Source organism: Hydra vulgaris, chromosome 03 (genome assembly GCF_038396675.1).
Source record: "Hydra vulgaris chromosome 03, alternate assembly HydraT2T_AEP".
Taxonomy (NCBI): Eukaryota; Metazoa; Cnidaria; class Hydrozoa; order Anthoathecata; family Hydridae; genus Hydra; species Hydra vulgaris.
In genome coordinates, this window is record NC_088922.1 from 59,147,185 (window position 1) to 59,169,878 (window position 22,694).

Sequence of the window (22,694 nt, forward strand, 5' to 3'; positions counted from 1 at the left end):
TGCACAGAAAACGAAAGTCAATATTTTACTGAACTTTTGAAAATTCCAATTTTAGAGGGGTATAAAGATTGCCCCAGCGCGACCTCTAAATATTAACCGATTTGGCTGATTTTTTTAGTACAATGTTTTCTTTCATAAATGAACACATTTAGACCTTAGGAAAAACAAAAAGTGAAAAAAAAATTTTTTTGGTCATTTTTGGGTCACCCTAATATATATATATATATATATATATATATATTATATTTTGTCAATTATTTTTACTTTTGATGTAACAAATATATACTATATACATATATATATATATATATATATATATATATATATATATATATATATATATATATATATATATATATATATATATATATATATATATATATAAGGTTTGTGTCTCAGAGTTATAGAGTTGAGTGAACGTTATAACCACAATTAAGTAGCCTTCTTGTCTGTAGTGGCCTCCTCGGCCTTGGGGAGGTGAATTAACAATATATATATATATATATATATATATATATATATATATATATATATATATATATATATATATATATATATATATATATATATATATATATATATATGTATGTATATATATATATATATATGTATATATATATATATATATATATATGTATATATATATATATATATATATATATATATATGTATATATATATATATATGTATATATATATATATATATATATATATATATATATATATATATATATATATATATATATATATATATATATACAGTATTGGACAAAACATTTGCAACCAACATCGAACGATGCTAAAAAGTGTTCCTAATTTTACATGTCTTAAAAACGAAATGAACTATACTACCACAGCAAACAGTACAGGAGTCTGGAGTCATAGCATGCCATGACATGAGCAATCAGCTGACAGGTGACAGCACACAGGCAGAATTTCGTTGGCAAGTGCCATTTTGCAGCGGACAAAACAAGTGCAACTTTTTTGGTTTGTTTCATTTTCTTAAGTCTGGTCCGTGTCAACGTCACGGAAGTTTTTAATAATTAAACGAAGTATCCAGAAGTTTCCAGAAGTTTCCAGAAGCATGCAGAAGCTTCCAGAAGTTTCCAGAAGAAGCATCTGGAAGCATCCAGTAGCATCTAGAAGTATCCAGAAACATTTAGAAGCATCCAGAAGCTTCCAGAAGCATCGAAAAGAAGCATCTAGAATCTTCCAGAACAGGTTCACACAGGTTTATTTTACTATATTAGAGACATGTAAATCGACATGTAATTCAGTCAGTATATGGAAGTCAATCAGTCAGTATTTTCAAGACAGTTTATCGAAGTGAGTTTTATCAAAGTGTTTTATCGAAGAACATCAATACAAGAAGTGAAATACAACAAGTGTTTCATTACATCAATACAGTCCACATCCAACCGTTCTACGGGGAAGTTGGCAGCAGATAACAAAGGTGGAAGACTGCGTTCCACCATTTTTAGAGAAGATTCTATGATCGTCAGATCCGTCAAGAAGGATCCCTGGATATCATCAGTCGAGATACAAAAGCAATTAGAGTTGCCTGTTTTGGACCGAACAATCAGACGACGTGCTGTTGAAGCTGGATTGTTTTCTCGACGCCCTGCAAAGAAATCGCTGATTTCACTAAAAAACCAGAAGAAAAGGCTCCTGTTTGCTACATCTCATATTGACTAGAATGTGCAGAAATGGCGAACTGTCCTGTTCAGTGATGAATCGAAGTTCAACATCATTGGGAGCGATGGCATTTGCCGTGTATGTCGACCAGCCGGAAAACACCTCAATTTACGTTACTGCCATAAGGCTGTGAAGCATGGTGGAGGAAATGTAATGGTCTGGGGGTGTTTTTCTGTTAACGGTCTAGGTCCAATACATCGAAACGATGGAATAATGGACCGTTTCATGTATAAAAATATCCTGAAAGATGTTATGTTACCTCATGCTGAATGGAATATGCCAATAAAATGGGTTTTTCAGCAAGACAACGATCCGAAACACACTGCAAAAGTAGTCAAGCAGTGGTTTCAAGACAACCACCTATCGGTGATGGATTGGCCGCCTCAATCTCCGGATCTCAACCCTATCGAGAACCTGTGGGAGATCGTCAACCGCAGAATTAATTGTGAAGGTGTTCGATCAACTGTTTGAACAAATTCAAAAAGCCTGGGCAGCGATTCCACAAAGTTTCATTGATCACCTGATCGAATCTATGCCTCGAAGATGCAAGATTGTTATCAACAACAAAGGATTCGCCACAAAATATTGATAACGAAATACAGCTTGGTCAACATTTTGTCGAGTTGCACTTGTTTTGTCCAGAAGGAAATCAACTTTTTTTAATACTTTTGAATAATTTATTAATTTTCGTGTACAAATAATGAACTTTGTGATGAATAAAACTTGAAGAACTTTGTCTCTAAACTGTTACATAGTTATTTCTCTAAATTAAAAAAATGCAGCACTTTTATATAAATAAACTAAATTAGCATTATTTGGTTGCACTCGTTTTGTCCGATACTGTATATATATATATATATATATATATATATATATATATATATATATATATATATATATATATATATATATATATATATATATATATATATATATATATATATATATATATATATATATATATATATATATATATATATATATATATACACACATTCACACACACACACACATATATACGCACACACACTTTATAAGAAAGATATTGAAGTATATATATATGTGTGTGTGTGTGTGTGTGTGTGTGTGTGTGTGTGTGTGTGTGTGTGTGTGTGTGTGTGTATTTGTGTATATTTTTGTGTGTGTTTAGTTATTTAAACATTTCTTTATTAGAAAAGCATGTGAGGCAGTCCTTAATTCTTCACATTTGAAGTTTGAATATAGCAATGTTTGGATTCAGAGCTTGAATTTTCTACTTTACTTTTTACCACTTATGGACTATAAAGTAAGGATGGGATGTTTTTTTCTCCTTTGTTTGTTGTTTGATTCTTATAATATGAAAGTTCACTATATAGTACTCTCTTATATTATAAGGGTCAAACTCAATTTTCAATGTTTTTTCCTTTTTGTATGTCAAAAATGCACAACAATAATCTTATTTTAATTTTTTGTTTATGTTGGCATATACAAAGCATGGTATGAAAGTAGTTGGCGCTGGCTCTTTTCAACTTTAAATATGCTTGGCATATTTAAATATGCTGGCTCATTTCAACTTAAATATGCCATAGGCATGCCATTAATGCATGATGATGTTGTTACTTTTGATATCTGGGTTTCAACTTCAATACATACAACAACATTACAATTTCATACTTAAATCAGTTATTTTGTGAGCTTTTATTAACTCATTATTATGTCATAATAATGAGTTAACAAAAACTGTTGCATGCGCAGCCCTTGGAATTAGGTTTCGCATTTGGCAATGCCGTCTTAACTGCCAATCTAAAAGTGTTTGAGGCCGACAAAAAATTGCCAACCTTGTTTCTATGTTTTATAGTAAAACCTTTGTGTTGAAATATTTTTGCTGACCTCTAACAGTTTAAAGTTGGCAGTTAATTGCTGACCTCATTTTTCCTAATTAAGAGGTTTGCAAGTGTAAGCTTTAGCTACTTTAGTACTTTTCTGCACTTGAATCCTAGTTTGCAATTTATAAGGATCCAAGTGAAATCTTGAAGCTTTTGACTTCCAGTTTTCTTTTTTCAGTTTTGAATTTTTCTCAACTATCTAAAAATTCTGTTTGATAAATTTTTTTATTTTACTAAAATCTCTGGCACTTGAAATCTTTTTTTGACCTCAATATCTGGTTCTTGATACAATTCAATGCTGACCTAAAATTGTTAGAGGTCAGCAATTTTTTGCCGACCTCATTTCTATATTTTATGGTAAGACCTTTGTATCAAACTTTTTTTGCTGATCTGATGCTGACCTCTAAAAGATTGAGGTTGGCAAATTATTGCCAACCTAATTTTTTCCTAATTGTTAGCATTGAGGATGTGTATAAAAAATGACATGGTATTGTATTTGTTATAAAAAATGTGATGTGCATTGAACATTCAAAATTGTATGTGGTGTGCATTCAAGTTTCTAAGATTGTTATTTTTTCTTGTTTTCAAAAAAAATGTTTTTAACTTTTTTTAAATTCCTTTTTTTTAATTGAATAAAATTTATTGTTTATTTTAAAGAGTGTTCGGGCTGTTTTTTCTATCCTGTTATGTAAAGTGAAAAGTGAGTTACCTGAAAGGATAATGAACTCTCAACTTTATCTGGTTGAAGAAACAAAAAGAGTGAGTTTTTTGAACTTTTATACTTTCATGTTTCAAAGATATTTCATTTATTATTGAGACAATTTTACTTTTTATCTAGATTATAGATTTAGGTTTGGATAGAAGTGTCTGTTTGCTTCCAAGCTACTTTGTATTAAATGAGGTTTTTTAATTATGCTGACTGAGCTAATTTTTTTATTATTTTTTTTTTATTAGTAAAAAAGTAAAAGTGGTACTTATTTAAAATCGAAAATTTAAATTTGAATTTACTTTTTTGACATGTTTTTTTATAAAACTTAAATATAAAAGTTAAAAATCTAAAAAAATATAAAGTTAAAAATTTTGCTTGTTATTATCATTTAATTTGTGAATTTTTTAAAATGTGTTTCAGATTTATAAATTGTATCCTGTTGATAACTTTCATCCTCATTGGGTAAGTTTTTTTTTTTACTGTTAAGATTTTAAAAGCTGCAAATTATGTGAATCAATTATCTCCTTATCCAATTATCTTTTATTAAGCTGTAAATCATAGGAATCAGTTATCTCCTTATCATGTTTTCATAGCTTGTATAATTCTTAAGTGTTAATGTGTGCAAAAAAAAAAAAAACAGAAAATAGTTTCTAAAGCATATAGAAACAATCGTTCTGAAAGAATGTAACTTTATAATTTTTGTACATTTCAATTACAAGTTGAAATTGATGAGCAAAAATTGTACAAATATGAATGGCCACAAGAATTTATGCATTGTGTTAGTATCAAATTTAATTGTATCAAAGTGATCTTTGACTTAAGAGCAAAATAGAAATTTGTTACATAGTGTACTTATAAATAAAAGTTTGATATATAATTTTTTTCATCTCTAATTTTTTTTTTTTTAAATTTAGTCAAATTTAAAAAAAAAACGTTTTAAATTTGGTTAACATTTTTATAATTTAATTATAAACAAGAAATTTTTTTAAAATATCTTATTTGATTCTCATCTAAGCTTGTTGAGGGTATCATAGATATAATGTTATAAGATTTTATTAATAATATTTATATTTTTTTTAAACATATATTTCAATATAATAGTTATTTGTAAAAATGTGTACATGCAAAGAGCAAACATTTTTTACTAATTAAGAATCCAAACTCTAGGAACAATGAATATTTTTTAAATTCAAAAATAAATAAGTTTATAAAGTAGTATTTTGTATATTAAGCATATATTCATCAATTTTTTTATAGATGATCAAGCAATTTTTTTCAAACTAATTTACTCCTAAAAAGACTGCAAGCAACAACTATATAAGTCGAGTGTCACCAGAAAATAAATAATGGCATTAAACAGCTAAAAGGTTAGCAGACTTAAAAAACTATAAATTTTAAATTAGGAAAACATGAAGATGAGAGATAGTTCCAAAGCATTATTGTGCAAGAACAAAAACTAGATGAATAAAAGTTTTTAGAGCATGAAGGGGCAGATACAGTAAACGAAGGCAACTTTGCAAGTCAATCAACAAAGTTGAGCAGCTACCTTGATTATATTTATAAAAAAGAGAAAGAGATGCAACCTTCTGATGATGAGTCCAATTACATTTACAGTAAATTTTTGGGTCCTTCAGTTAAGCAGTGTTAATTATAATTGTTTTTTTTTTGTACTTGTCACAGTTATGTTTGAAACAACGCACCCTCCAATAAAGGTTGAGTGTGGTTTTTTCAGAGATGTAGGATGGATTTGAACTTCTTGATTGCGAGCCAAGTGTTTTACAACTAGTTTAGTCTACTGGCTTGACTACTGGAATTAGAAAGGAATAAATTTAATAATCTCAAAATCTTTCCCAGATAAACCATATGAAGCAAACTTATGGAGATGACGAGCATGTCAGATTTTATTGAAAGCCTTTGATTTGTTAAGACCACTAGCTTCTGCCTTGCTGCCTTTATCTAATGCATTATAGAATCTTTAAGTTATAAGATTTAAAAAAAAAGTAAGATTTTAAAAAGAACAGCGAGCCTATAAAGAAGACTAGCATGCCAGATTTTAAAAAAGAACAGGGAGCTTTGATGAAGAGTAGCATGCTAGATTTTAGGAAAAACTGAGAGCTTTTGAAGAAGACTAGCATACCAGATTTTAAGAAGAAATCAGTGAGCTTATAAAGAAGACTAGTATGCCAGATTTTAAGATGAACAGCAAGCTTATGAAGAAGACTTGTGTGCCAGATTTTATTGAAAGCTGTAGAACAAGAGGATCGAATGGTTTAGAGTGTAATGAAAAAAGCTCAAGTTAGTGCCATTTATTAGAGATAAAATTTTAGAACTGCTCCTGCCATTGTTAAAGATTTTCCGAATTTCTCTTAAGCCTAACTTCTGAGGTATAAAACTAAATATGGTAAACTGTTAATAATTGAGCTTAGCATTATACTTTTTACTTTGATTTCTTGCAGTAATAAATAGATGTTTGTTCTCAAGAGAGATGTTCTTGTGAAAAAGATGAAAGAAATGAATATGACTAGAAATATTAGCTACACAAAGGGTGAAAACCATGGGGTAGAATAAGGCTTGACTTGAAGCTGAAAAGGAATAAAATCTTCCATACCTACCTTATTTTAGATGATTATGTAGGAGTTGCAATTATCAAGAAGGAAATCACCAACAAATCCCTGTCAGCTTTAAGGTTTTAGTAAGAAGTGTGATGTTTAAAGGAGTCTGAAGAAGAAGTATAAGATGAAAGTTTTAGAGAGATCATGGCATGATCTGGGTAACCTGAAGGAGAACAAAAAGAAACTGACCACATGCTATGGTTAGAGATAAAACACAAATCAAGTAGCAAAGAAATGTGATTAGTGTTTTTTGAATGATTCACAAAGTTAACTATATTGAGTAAGATGTTGAGTAAGACAAAAGTGACGAGCTTTGTGTCTGTTCAGTGGATCTAAAGCCAAGTCATTTAGTGTGATGAGCATTAAAGTCACCAATAACCACAATATTAACTGAGGGATAAATGTCTGGTCAACTTGATTAGAAAAACGATTAAGAACAAATAGAAAGGTGATTGAGTGAAGATTTGCTAATTGGAAGCATATAGAAACATAGTAAGAGAATTTAAACCTAGTTTTACAATTTATAGGTAAATGGATATGTTAGTATATGCCCAGATTAAGCATTTGACTATTGGACTCTCAGTGAATTAAATTTTGATAGCCATCAACACTGAGATCCATATATAAAATTGCAATAAAATGGCATATAAAAAACTCAAATTCTCACAAATAGCATATAGCTGTGGTGAGTTCTGCATTTATTTATTTATTCATTACCATTTTTAAAATATTTTTTACTTTAGCGATTTTTTAATTTATTAAAGAAATTGAATTGGTTGTAGATAATGCATGCCATCTTAAGCTTTGCTATCGCTTTAGTGCGGCTGATTAACCAAAATTTGTAACAAAAGGCTACTTATGTGGTCTCGACAATGCGCACCAAAAGCGCTCACAGGGACACCATCCATATGCAACATGGCACTGTTAATACTCTGATATTTTACATCTGTTGATAAAGTCAGGCTTTCTAAGAGCTTTCACAGATTACAGGAAACCTATTAATTAGGCTTATAATCATTCAACTTACTGTTAGAGCTGTACCACTTTAGGAGGTATAGAGGTGCATAGCCAAAACATAACATGGAAGCAAATAGCTATGAGTATAGTTAAGAAGATCCTGTGTTCATCATCTTAGGCATGAAACAACATAAAACAGGTTAACATCTTTTTTTCCTACCCTTAAAGCCTTTACCTAAGAGGTCTTTTACAAAACAATAGTTAAATGCAGTTAACATCTGCTCATGATGAGTATTTTTATCTAGCATCATCTCTATCCTTTACTTTACCAGGAGCCCCAAGGCTAGGGTATTCTAAGTAAAAATTAACTTTTTCTGCCTTTATCTAGAAAAGCAAATTGTACAAGACAGCAGGACATAGAACAGGTTTACTGGATTACATGTTTCCATTAGCAGGGTGATTGTGATGATCCTGAATCTGATCTGACCTGTTGTCCTTAATTAACTAATAACTTAGTTCTGAATGACATTATGATCATCGCGGACATTCTGAGCACCTTTTTTTTACTTCAAATTATCAACAATTTACATTAAGTTATTGTTAAGGGAGTATGTTATATAATTTTATCCTATTTTTTATATGCTCCCTTTACTTTCTGGAATGTAAATAATTTATGCAAAAATTATATCCATTATCAAGTACTGGAGTTAGGGGGAACCTTGGGCGCCCAAACTGTTATACCGGTGTCAAAATTGGCTTAGATGCGTCAATGCTAAAAAGTACAAATAGCTTAAAAAAATTCCATTTTAATAAGATCAGCAACTTGAAAAGATTTAACATAAAAACAAAATAATGAATAATAGATGTAAAATAAAAAATAATTCTCATTCGGTTATTATAAAAGTTTATTATTACTTGCTAATAAATTTTGCATTCTTTAAACAAAGGTGAAAACAAAAAATGCAAACTAATATTTGTTTTCTGCACAAATCAGTTACAAAGTTTAGAATAACTCTACTAACATTTAAAAGTTCCTAGAAAATAATTCTCGCTTATATAATTGATAATAAATTTTGCATCTTTTGTTTTCAGTAGTATTATTTTTTTGTTTGAGCTTGTTTAATAGATGAACTCTCGCAAAGGTTCTACAGAGACAATATTTGGGTTCTAACGCTTTTTAAAAAGTGTTAGCGGGGAGTTGATTTTTTCAAAAATGATTACTTGAAAGTGAAAAATAATTTTTTTAAATTGTAAGTTAAATTTATAAGGGGTAAAAAAAGATTGGGGAAATATTTTTTAACAAAAAAAGTGTTAATAATTAGTAAGAGAAATAAATAATTTAGGGGGCGGATTTATTATTTTAATGTTTTATTAAATTTATTGTTTATTTTGAAAATCAAAAAAAATTATCTATTATTTATATCTATTATAACAATCTATTATTTTTTAAAAAAAGTTAAAAACGTAACTTAGTTTGGGTCTTGAAATAATTTTTTCTCCAACCATAGGACCATTTACTTATATATCGAAAAAAGCAATAGTTCTATAGATTTTTTTGTGTATGATGATTTTCTCAGTATGAAGTAGGAAAAGATTTTATAATATGGTTTTTATAGGTACTAGGAAAAGATTTCACTTCATTTACAAATTCTTTTAAACCTCTTGCACAAATGGTATCAATAATTGGACATTCAAGTCTTACACCTGTAATTGGCTATACAAGTTTTTCTAATGTATGGAATCTTGATCCAGCTACTTTAAGATATCCTTTAAAAGGGCCGCTTCCTTACAATAAAGTAAGTCAGTTATCTATTTATCATTTTTATTAAAAAGTAAAAAGTTTATTTTTTTAACTTTTTTTGTTTAAATATGTTTTCATTATAATTTTTTTTCAATATCCCTGAAAATAATTTGTATAAGCATTTTGAGATCCGATGTTATTTCGTTATATAGAACACATTAAATGCATGGGAGCAGTCAAATGTTTTTTTTAAAAGCCACATTAATGTATGTCCTTTCTTGCAAGATTATCTTTAAATCAATATCAAAAATTATTTAAAAATTATCATATGAAGCATTCAATATCACTCTGATTGAGCAGTGAACTATATATTAGGTACCAGTGGTTTTCAACTTTTTTTAGAAAAATCAATTGCTTCAAGCGGGAGTACCTTTATTAGACCATAAAACTATTATTTGCAAAATTTGAAAGTCGTAAGTCTTTCCAATTCTATCTAATTTTATTTTAGATTTTTTCAAATATATAATTCATTATGAAACATAAACTAGAGTGAGTTATAATTAATGAATTTTTAAAACAAGTTATGGTTTAAAATATTTTCCAGCACATTTTCTTGTATAATGAAATGTAAATAATTTACTTTTTAATTTTTGTAATTTTGTAGACATGTTTAGGTCCTGTAAAAATGGGTAGTTTTTACATGTTTTTACAAGTCATATAATTAAATAAACTTAAGTAAATAAAACATTTATATAAAAAAAATTCATCTTTTTAGCTTGAAAACTTCAACTTAATGCAGAAAAAAAAAAAAAAATACCGTTGAAAAGTTAAAGTTTTGTTTACTTTTACTTATTTTTATACTTTTTTTGTAATTTTACAAAAAATGGCGTCTTTATAGCGGTTTATTTATGTTGATTTTTCAAATTTTTTTTTTCAAATAAGGTAGCTACTAGTTAACTTATTTTTATTTTTGGGTTAACTCTTATTTTCTTATAAACTATCTACTCCAGCTTGAAACAATTTAATACCAAAAATTGCTGGTACCTACTATATATGCTACTTTCAAACAGAATAGTGTAGTAAAAGAACTTTTCATAAGGAGTAGGTTTGCCTGTCTATCAGCTCCAAAAAAGTGATTCCAAATTCCCTTTGCTTACATGAAAAGAAGCAGAAGCATTTTTGGCCAATTATACAAATGTCCTTGCAATCTTACATTGCAGCAATCTTAATGTTGTTAGATAGGTTTGAGGTGATTTGCATCCTTGCGTTGTTAGTACAAAACGTTTGAGGTGATCCTTGTTATAATGTACAAATTCATCCTTGAATGAATGATAAAAAAAGTCAGCTTTATGGTTTTAATTTTGGTAAAATGTTTTTACATCTTTTGTTGAAAGTTTTAAAAATGAACTAAAATATTCTTTCTTGCAAATTCAATTTTGACAAGCACATAAGCACATAAATATTTTTTTAAAATAAAACTTATTACAAAAGTTTAAGTTTTTAAAAAAAAAAAAAATTATTGCAAAACTTGCATATTGTTATTTAATAATGCTATTATTAATAATTAATTAAAAAAACATAATAGTAATGATAACAATGATTTAATTATAATAATTTAATCAATATGTCTAATAGGTAAATATTGTGCATATTTTAAGTTGCATTCCCAAATGTTGTGTCAAAAAAAAAGAAACTAAAGTTAGTATAACCCTAAAATTGGTAAAGTTTAAGTTGGCAAGTTTTTTTCGAAAAAGAGTAAAATATCTGTTTTATTGAAAAAAGATAATAAGCAAGTATAACAAAAATTGAAGTTTATATCATTTAAACAATTTGCTTAAATAATGAAGTGAAATATTAGTAATAATAGAGTGAAATAATAAATAATTTTGTCTTCATTTGAGATGTGGTACTAATGTCCAGAAGATGTTGATAGTGTTTAAACAAGAGAAATGACAATCATTCTTGGCACCCAGCAATTATCATCCTTGTTTGGTTAGTAGTTACAATCGAATTGAATAATGTGGCTGCATGAACTTTACCATAAAGTTGTCATTCTCTTTATCAACTCCAGAAACCATACCTTGCCAGTAAAATTTATCATATTTTCAAAATAGGTATTGCAACACCATAGCATAGAAGATCAATTTCATACTTTAGTGTATGGAGGAAGTTAAATGTTAGAGTAAAATCATCATCATCATCAGATACCCTTTTCAATTTCTTTATAATTATAAGAGAAGAAGGTGCAAATTGATAGAAACTTCTTGTCTTAGAAACAGTGGTTTTATAAGTCTTAAAGTAAGTTTGTATTGTGCTAACTCCATTTATTCAGCAGTGACATACACAAGCATAATTCCACTGATTGACTTTAGACAGTATTCTAACAATGCTTGAGTGGACAGTATTTGACCTGTGGTTGGGCTCTGCAAGCTAGCAATGGCAACAAGTCCTTTTACAGTGCCACCAATTTTTTTTACAGTGCCACCAATTCATTAGCATGGAGATTTACTATGGTTTGTTGCAAAGAAATTCCAATGCAACAAACAGAAAAATATTTAGCATGGTAGCATTAAGTTGTAAAAGTTTGCAGTTCATATACTGCCCTGCACAGCCATTCAAAAAATAATGAATTTTTGTAATTGTGGGACAAAGATTAGTTTTTACATGATTAATGGTTTTATGCAAAACTTAATTGATAAATCCAACATCATGATTCAATTCACCTGAAAATACACAAATAGAAGATGCTTCCAATTTCACTTTCTTGTAACAAATGACACCTGGATGAAGAACACTGACTCTGGCTCCAATGATTCATCTCTGTACCTCATCTTGTACTACAAAAGTGTAATTCTCTGCAAAATCTGCCAGAACAATCATATTATTACTAATTATTTCTTTGAGATGCTTTTAGATAGCTAGATTTTTTTTTTCTTAGAAGTAATTTTATCAAGCTTTTCTTTCAAGAGTTTTATGAGTTCATTTAATTGGAAGGTTTATTAATAATAGTTCAGTTCTATCTATATTCTATATATATATATATATATATATATATATATATATATATATATATATATATATATATATATATATATATATATATATATATATATATATATATATATATATATAGAATATAGATAGAACTGAACTATTATTAATAATATATATATATATATATATATTATTAATAATAGTAAATATATTATTAATAATATATATATACATATATATATATATATATATATATATATATATATATATATATATATATATATATATGTATATATATATATATATATATATATATATATATATATATATATATATATATATATATATATATATATATATATATATATATATATATATATATATATATATATATATATATATGAAGACCTCAGTGGAAAAACCGGCATTGTCACATTTAAAAAGTATTGAGAAAGTATTTATTGATCATTAATAAAAGTCTTTATTTAAAGCAAATGAAACTAAGCAATTTAAAAAAATTTATATTATAATTATTTTATTTAAAATTTATTCAAAATCAAAACATTTTGTAATTTTTTATACAAAAATTTTTTTTTCTTTGCTTTAAATAAAGACATTTATTAATGATCAACAAATACTTTCTCAATACTTTTTAAATGTGACAACGCCGGTTTTTCCACTGAGGTCTTCATATATATATATATATATATATATATATATATATATATATATATATATATATATATATATATATATATATATATATATATATATATATATATATATATATATATATATATATATATATATATATATATATATATATATATATATATATATATATATATATATATATATATATATATATATATATATATATATATATATATATATATATATATATATATATATATATATATATATATATATATATATATATATATATAAAACTAATTCACTTCCAACAAGGTGCAACCACTTGCAAACAACCACTATTAAGTTATAAGTTACTAGAAAACAAAGGATAGGGTTAATGAACAAGGTTAATTGAACACTTAAAATGTTGTAGGTTGTGTAAGTCAGAAAAAAATGAAGATGGGTGAGGGTTTTGAGGTTTTGTTGATGTGTGAAGAAAAAAACTAAATGAATAAAAATTTTTATAGCATGAAGGAGCAGATACAGTAAAAGATGCAACTTTGCTGAATGACAAGCCAAGTATGAGTTTAGGTTGTCAGTAAGATTGTTATTGTAGATAAGAAACAATTCAGGAGCAAAGATAGAACATTGCGGTACTCCTAAAATTAGTGGAAATGAAGAAGAGTCTAGACCTTTTAAAACGACTTAAATACTGTGATTAGAAAAAAATTGTTTAATATTTTTAAAACTTTTATATAAAGAAACTTATATTAGAGAGAAGACTAATCATAGAATAGATGGAGAGGTTAGAGTGTTTTATAGTGTTTTTAAATATTAGAACCACCTATGTAGCACTTATTAATAGTTTAGCAAGAGTTGAAGAGAGTTCTGGAGAACACCTTTGTAAGATTATGATTGTAATTTTGTCTGTACCACAAGCCATAGAAGGTTTAATTTAAGAACTATATATATGGATATATAACAATGGGTTAATCTGTTTAACTGGCAGGAAGAGTATGGCCATTAGATTTAAAAGTCAAATTGTAGTAACACTTCTTTGCAAATAGGTCTGCCTCATTCTGGGGAGAAGTAATAGAATCAGACCCATGAGTTGTTTAATAATTTGTTAGAATTAGAGATACAATGCTAGATTTACTTTTCTTAATGACACTGTTGAAAATTATCCAAAAGTCTCTAGAACCTAACATCTAAGATAAGATTTAGTAAACAGAGAATAATGGAGCTTAGCATCAGACAGGACCTTCTTACATTAACTTCTTGCAATAATAAAAAGACATTTGTTCTCAAAAGAGATGTTCTTGTGAGAAAAAATAAAAAAATTATAACAGTTTAATATAGCAACTGCACAAGAAAGTGAAAAATGTAGAACAAGGCTTGATTTAAAATGAACAAGAATAAAAGCTTCCATACCTGCTTGGATCCAGGAGGTAGGTAAGAATCGCATTTATGCATATATAATATAGATATATATGGATATAAACATATTTTTTTGCTATTTATTTAGATGCTGTCATACAATGTCTTTACATATTTATATAAGCTTTAGTATTTATATGGTGTAGTATTTGCTGAAAGAGTAGATGGGAGTGTAGTATGACTCTAACAACACCAGAAAAGGTGCCATGATCTGAGACAGAGATTAGAAAAAATGTTGTTTTGAACAACGTTAAAGTGGTTTAGGTATCAGCATGAAGAAAGGTAGTCGCTTCAGGAGATAATGGTAGAAGTAGAAATATGAAAACTTGGAAAGAGTACATTACATATGGTATAAACAAGTTTAAGTTTAGGAAAGAAAATGCTCAACATTGTTTATATTAGAGAAACAGCATAAAAAGTAAAGGCTAAAGCTTGATGATGATAATGATGATGATAATGATGATGATAATAATGGTGATGATGATGATAATGATGGCGATATATAAATGTTAATAAAACCATTTAAAGTTGAAAGTTGTATGGCATTTCATTGTGCACTTTAAGAAGTTAGAAGTAAGGTTAAATATAGCTAAAATAGAACTTGGCTGTCAAGAATTTCATTATTGACTATTTACTGTTTACCATGACTGAGAAACTGAACTACCTAATAAGACTCAATAATTAATCTAAAATTAAAACAATTTCTTATGCTTTATAGTTCCTAACTGGCATTTCAAAACTAAATTTATGTCATAACTGATGTCACAAAACTATATTTTTACATTATATTTGACTTCACAAAACTATATTTATACATTACAACGATCTTTTCATAAGAAAATTGAATGTCGAGAAGACGACTTATGAGTTGAAAAGTTAAATAAAACAAGTAATCAAAAAGAAAAAAAAGAGTTAATTAAAACTAAATAAATATAATTAAAATAGAAATAAAAAACCTAATAAAAATAAGACTATTTGAATGAAAGGAAATTAAGTTAAAATAAAATTAAATACATATCCACATGTGCTACATAGAATTGATTTAGAAATTGTGAGATGAATTTCAAATTATTGTTATTATTATTAATTTTTTATTACTTTTTTATATTCTTCTAAATTTTGTAAATTGACAAAATATTTACCATAAATTTTTAGAAGCTGTTAGAGTCTCAAAAAAATCTAATACGTTATGTTATATCGCAACCCTATTCTCGTGAATTTGTTTGTGCAATGTTAGGCTTAAAAAAACAGGTTTTTTTAATTAATAGTTTTATTATCTTTAAAACATTTTATAATAAAATTTTAAAATAATTAAATGTATTTTTAATTTTTTATAAATTTATTTAATAAATAACATTTCTGAAATAAAGAGTATATTTTAGCAAAAACAGCGTTGCGAAGCTTTAGAAGAGGTTCTTGTTGATCTTATAATGATGGCTATGGAAAAAAATGAAAGTTCGGTTGATGGAGACAATTATTTGAAGTTGCTATGGCAACATTTATCAAGTCAACTTATTTTTTTTATTCTATTTCAATTTGTTAGTTTTCCACACATGGTGAAATTGTTACATAAAAAGGTTTTCCTATTTTTTATATAAAGTTTATTTTATATATTTTGTAAATAACTTTGATATTGTTGAACAAACCTTTTTGTTTATTAAATATAAAACCAATTTATGTAATAAATTTGATGTATTTATTTAGTTACTAAACAAAAACCTCACAAAGGGAAGGGATCAGTTAATGTGGGTTTTGCTTCAGTTTATTTCTGGCAGTATTCAGAAAAGCTCTGTAAGTTTTTTTTTCAGTTTTTTTTCATCTTTCAATGAACTATTTTTTTCAGTTTTTTTTCATCTTTCAATGAACTATTTTTTTCAGTTTTTTTTCATCTTTCAATAAACTATTTTTTTCAGTTTTTTTTCATCTATTTTATGCCATCTATTTGGTCATTAGCTGGCATAGTCCATTGAAAGATGAATAATAAAAAAACGTAGCAAAAATAAATATGCATTTTTGAATTATATATATATATATAAATAATATTATTAGTCTATTTAAGAAGTAAGATTTTTTTGGGTAATTGATTATTTTTTTGACTATAAAAGATTTTTTTTTAAATTGTTATGATAAGGGCTGTATGTGTCCATCTGTATGCGGACACCTGTACGTGGACAACATAAAGTACTTCCTCTTGATGTATATAAAAAAAGGACTTTAATTATAAGAAAGTTCAAGTCTACTGTTATTAATAAATAGTTTTTATTTGTAGCTTTAAGTATTACTACGTTATCTTTTTTACATTATTTTAAATAATACTTCATTATTTTTTTTACATTAAAGACTGTTAGGTAAGAATAGAATCATTTTTTGCTTAAAAATTTAATTTTCTTATAAATTTAAAGGATTTAATTAAGTTCTTTGTTTTTTTTTGTTTTTATTTCTTGTTTTACCTGTTTACTTATTGGAAACAAGTTTAAAATTAGGATGGATGAATTGATTTTTTAGGATTTGAATTGATGGTATAAAGTTAATAGATTTCAAAATATTTCAAGCAATCCCTAATAGTTTTAGTTCATATAAATAATACCTAAAACATGGATTTTAGAGTTACCTAGAGTTACTATTTCCTAGCAACACCTAGAGTTATTTTTAGCAAGAAACAGTTAAAAAATTTGTTAAGTGCTTTGAAGTTCTCTTTGCAATAGTTAGAAAGCAAAGTTAACACATTTACGCTCATAATGTACCGTTGTCTTTCTACACAATCAACTTTACACTACAAGGAGTTGATTTCAATTACTGTAGTGATTAATGATGATCGTTAACCTGGTTAATGTGTAATCAGACTTAGGTTATGGTCTAATTTGTTTTTAAACCTAATTTTTTTTTTGCCAAGAGAAATAATAGAATATGTATTTAGCCTTCTGCTTAGAAAGTTAATGGTTTAAGGAGGCCACTCCAAAGACGAAAAATTAATTTTTTATAACTTTTTATTTCCCAACCTATTAACTTCAATATTTATAAATGTGGAGAAGAGAAGCATGGTATTTTTTATTTTAAGATCTCTTTTCAGCGTTCTGCCAATGCTATTCTTCTGATGTCAATACTTTTTTTTCTAAAAATTTTCACTGTGGATGTCTCCATGGAGTATTACTTATCTTTCATAAATTATATAGTTTATATAGATCATATATTTATATAGATAGGGCTACCATAGTCCTGATTTTCATCAGGACTGTCCTGATTTGAAGGGTCTGTCCTGACTGTCCTGATCAGGTGCCAAAATGTCCTGATTGTAAAAAACCATAACAAAAAAGAAAAAAAATCATTTTGACAAAAACTAAAAAAAAAAGCAAAGAGAAAAATGTTGACTTGGCAACTCCAACTTCTCCATTCAATTTTTACTATTTTCTTGCAATTTTAGGCAGTGCTGGCAAAAATGGCAGTGGTAGCAGACATGATAAGGCAGTACTTTACTTTTGTTTTTGCTGGTTTGGTACTTTCCACTTTTACGAAGTTTCTACTTCGTGACAGAGGGTTTTTTAGTGTTAAACTTTTACTTTAACTTAAAGTAAAAAAAAATCCCTTATTAAAGTCAAAATGTCGAAAAGAAAGTGCCATTTTAATGAAACTCTGAAGAATGAATTTCCTTTTCTGAAGAAAGTTTATGAAAGTGGTGAAAAAGTTAGATGCGGAGATTGTTTGACTTAATTTTCTCTTGCAAATGGCGCAAGGACAGACATCACCAAGCATTTAACATCCGAGAGACACAAAAATGCTTTGAAAGCATCAGCAAGTTCTGCATCAATAACAGTAGCAAAGGAAGCTACTTTTGCTTTTCACACTGCAATTCATGATTTGAACTTCAAAACTGCTGATTGCTCTACCAAATTAATTTCAAAACTTTTTGAACCAAAGTTTGGACTTGCAATAACAAAATGTGAGGCTATTATTCTCAACGTTATTCTACCAATGATTTTTGAAGAAATTAAGGAGGAGTTGAAGAAAGCTACTTTCATCACCATTGCAACTGATACATCTAACCGAAATGAACTGAAACTTTTTCCTGTCCTTGTTAGATATTTTGTGCCTGATCAAGGAGTAAAAGTTAAATTACTGGAATTTCAAAATTTTGTACAATGCTCTGCAATCTGCCATCAATAGCCATGATTTATAAAGGAAAGTGATTGGATTCTGTGGTGACAACTGCAACACAAACTTTGGTGGAGTGAAAAGACAAGGACAAAACATTGTTTACAGTCGGTTGAAAAAGTTTCTTGGTTGAGAGATTGTTGGGATTGGCTGTGGAGCTCACATAGTTCACAACTGCATTCAAACAGCTGTCGATGTTTTACCAATTGATGTTGAAGCTCTTGTGGTGAAAATTTACAAATATTTTCACATCTACACTGTCAGAGTTACTCAACTGCAAGAATTCTGCAAGTTTGCTGATGTTCACTGCAAGAGAGTTTTGCAGCAATCTCCAGTGATAATTAGTAAGTTCTTTAGCGATGAACGTGGTGAAATGTATCTTTGGTTTGTTCATGGTCAGCTTCAGACATTCAACAAAACAATTCTGAGAATTGAAAAAACAAGAGCAAGTGCATGTGATATTGTTAATGAGATAAAAGTATTGCAGAATAATCTGAAGGAGAGATTTGAGAATAAGTTTATTCCACTGGAAGCTAAAAAGATACTTGCAAAACTATTTGAAGACGGAATTATTGAAGAAATTGCTGTCAAAAAAGAATTTACTGGTTTTTACGAGAGATGTCTTTCTTATATTGACCTTTGGAAAGATAGCTTTGCTGATGCTGAAAAGTTCATGTGGATTCAAAACAGTGCAATAACATTTCCAGAGTTGGAAGAAGCTGCAGAAAGAATTAACCGAAAAATTGGATGTACAGCAATAAATACTGATGAACTATTTGATGAAGTTGTTTTGGTCAAGGCATACTTGTCAACTAATTCTGAAACTTGGAAATCTGATGATATGAGTTGTGAAGAAAAATGGGTCCTGATGATGTAACATTTTGGAGAAAAGGGTATTTCAATAGCAAATTTTTCACTGGTGTTGGAAAACATTTTCAGTCTTCCTGGAACTTCAGCTGCTGTGGAAAGGGTGTTTTCAATGATGAATAATATTTGGTCTCCTGAAAGAGGTTCTTTGCTAGTTTCTACTGTGAAAAGTTTGCTTTTGTGTAAGTTAAATATTGATCTCAATTGCTCACAGTTCTATGAAAAGATAAAAAATGACCAGTTGTTCCTGAAAAACGTACACTCTAGTGAAAAATATGACTGGTTTCAAAGCAAAGAAAATAAATAATTCTTGTAGTCATTATAAAAATGTAAAATAAAGCTGGTTTTTAATGTTGTATTTTTTGTCATTTTCACTTTTAGTGTGACGAGCTTTTGTCCTGGTTTAGACTTTCTGCTTATTTATATTTGTCCTGATTTGACAGGTTAAAAAAGACATGATGTCTTGATTTTTCCAAAACTTCATATGGTAGCCCTATATATAGATTAAATACTTTTTTAAAATGTTAATATTAATAGTTTGATATTTTAAAACTTGACATTTTTAAAAATTTTATTAATTTTTAAAAATGTCAAATTTTAAAATTAAATTTACATAAATTACACCCAATTTATTATTAAAATTTTAGTTGTCAGCATTTTCACATATCATCAAGTTGTTTGAAACATTATATCCTGGAAAAGAGGTATGATTTCAAGTTCAAAACTTATTTTATTTTTGTTTTTTAACATTTTAATATTTAGTGATTTAAAAATCTAAACTAGAAAAGTTTCTTATCTTTAGCCTTTGCCAGTTCCTACATTAATTAATGCAGATAATGTGTCATCCTTTTCTATGGCTTGCATATGGGTACACCTATCTAAAAAGGTCTTATTTTGTTATCATTTATAAAGAGCTGTCATTATATATACTAAACTTATGTAGATGTATTGCAAATATTATTTGAATATGTTATATATGATTACTATATTAAATATTTATTATCGATTTAGTGTGCAAAAGTAATTGAATTTAAAATTTAAAAAAATTAAAGTTATAAATTAGTTATTTAAAAATAAACACTTCAAACTTCAATTATATATGCTTCATTATTATCTGTGACTTTTTACTAACATGCATGTAAAGAATGGGTGCCCTGTAAACATGCATGTAAAGAATGGGTGCCCTGTAAACATGCATGTAAAGAATGGGTGCCCTGTAAACATGCATGTAATGAATGGGTGCCCTGTAAATATGTATGAAAAGAATGGGTACCCTGTGAACATGCATATAAAGAATGGGTGCCTTTCTTTTTTTCCTCCAAACCCTAATAGTTTTATTCACATAGCATCCATTCTTTGCAGGTTGGCAAGCGTTCATAAATAATAGTGAAACATATAATTTGATTTAATTTTTTTTATTAATAAAGTATTAAAACTTTAAAGTATCTTAATATTTTTTTCAAATACCCAATAGATCATTTTTGAAATTACCAACTTTTTAGGCCAGATTAGAAAGCAACCAACATGATACAATGGTATCATATGGAGCACCAATTACTTTATCCAAACAACTAGAGTAAGTCTTGAAAAGTGTTTTATATTTATATGAATGCAATGAAAATTATGTTAATAATTCTTTATTTTAGATTTTTATCAGAAAGAGTGCAGAAACCTCATGACGATTATGAAATAGTGCTCTTGTGTAATGCTTGTACGTATTAACTTCGCGATTTTATGTAAACTTTAAAATTATTATATTGTCATATAAACTTCATACTCTCTTTAATATTAACAATGCATTTCAAAAGTGAACAAATTTAGTTACATGTTTACAACTATTTAAAATTATATGCTTCTTGAAAACTGAAAATGAAACTGTCCTGAGTTAAACTATCCATGACAACTCCCAAAAGTTAAATAACTTCTAAATAATTTATCCAGAATGTAAATAGTATGTATCATTATTTTTAAGAAAAGTCTGAATTTGTTATATGAAAAGCTCAATTCTTAAAACTTTGAAAGATAAAATACTGCTGGGACTCAAACTTATTATTTTAAACATAATTTTAGACATCTATATAACATAACATTATGTTTTAATACGTGTTTTGGATGTCTTAAACACCTCTTGTACCCACTGGGTATAATATTTAATGTCTTTGCAAACTTATTCATTTTTAAATATAATTACAAGGTAAGAGATTAAGCTTCAGAATGCATTTCTTTGATTTATGAAGTAGTCAGATTTAATTAGGCAAGATTTTGAGAATTTCCAAAAGTTTACAAACAATATTTAAGAAAAGAGAACAAGTTATTAAAAAGTTGTATATTATTACATTAGGGGATTATTAGTCATTATTGTTGATATTATGTATAATGATATATATATTTAAATATGTATGTATAGTTTTATAATATAATAAGTAAATTTATCGTACTTCAAAAACAACTATTTTTATATAAGTGCTAAAGAGGATGTGTTAGTTTAGATAGTACAAGCTCAGATGTTTTCTCGTTACAAATGAATGAAATTATGAGTAAGATTTGTGATTCAACCACAGTGAAACTTCCAAAAAACTGTTTAGCATCTGGAAGTGTTGTACCTCTTGATATGAAACTACTTGATTCACTAACAGCTCATACTAAAATGAGGTAAAATTTTATTAAATTTTCAAATTCAGGGATATATTGATATTTTGTTGGTCAAAAACTGTCTGAAAACAAAGACTTATAGGTTCTTTCAATACATTTTTTTTAGTTTAATCCATAATATAGTTACAAGAATCAACCAGTTTGCTGCAAGTTCAACCCAACTCCATCAGGATCAGCAACAGGTTTTAGCATTGTCTCCAGCATTGGTTGAAACTTATAGCAGATTACTTGTTTATATGGAAATTGAGTTACTAGGAATTAAAAGTTTTATAAGTAAGTTTATTTTACTCATAAGATTTTCTACAAGTAGATTATAATTATAACAGTTTTTTCTTTATAAATGATAACTTTTTTTGTGGAAAAAAACAACAACTTTTTTC

At 27.6% G+C, this 22,694-nt stretch overlaps 1 protein-coding gene across 2 annotated transcripts in view; it reads left to right on the plus strand.

Moving 5' to 3' along the window:
- The window catches only part of LOC100211872 (mediator of RNA polymerase II transcription subunit 23), a 72,694-nt gene that overhangs the window by 13,345 nt on the left and 36,655 nt on the right, over window positions 1–22,694 (plus strand). For both annotated transcript variants that reach the window (XM_065793824.1, XM_065793823.1), the window contains exons 6-19: window positions 2,869–2,980; window positions 4,218–4,319; window positions 4,399–4,461; window positions 4,690–4,731; window positions 9,455–9,634; window positions 15,802–15,897; window positions 16,029–16,223; window positions 16,351–16,437; window positions 20,310–20,366; window positions 20,465–20,548; window positions 21,165–21,238; window positions 21,309–21,373; window positions 22,152–22,314; window positions 22,421–22,587. In XM_065793824.1, the coding sequence (XP_065649896.1) occupies window positions 2,869–2,980; window positions 4,218–4,319; window positions 4,399–4,461; window positions 4,690–4,731; window positions 9,455–9,634; window positions 15,802–15,897; window positions 16,029–16,223; window positions 16,351–16,437; window positions 20,310–20,366; window positions 20,465–20,548; window positions 21,165–21,238; window positions 21,309–21,373; window positions 22,152–22,314; window positions 22,421–22,587 (1,487 nt within the window). The remainder of the gene's footprint in view (window positions 1–2,868; window positions 2,981–4,217; window positions 4,320–4,398; window positions 4,462–4,689; window positions 4,732–9,454; window positions 9,635–15,801; window positions 15,898–16,028; window positions 16,224–16,350; window positions 16,438–20,309; window positions 20,367–20,464; window positions 20,549–21,164; window positions 21,239–21,308; window positions 21,374–22,151; window positions 22,315–22,420; window positions 22,588–22,694) is intronic.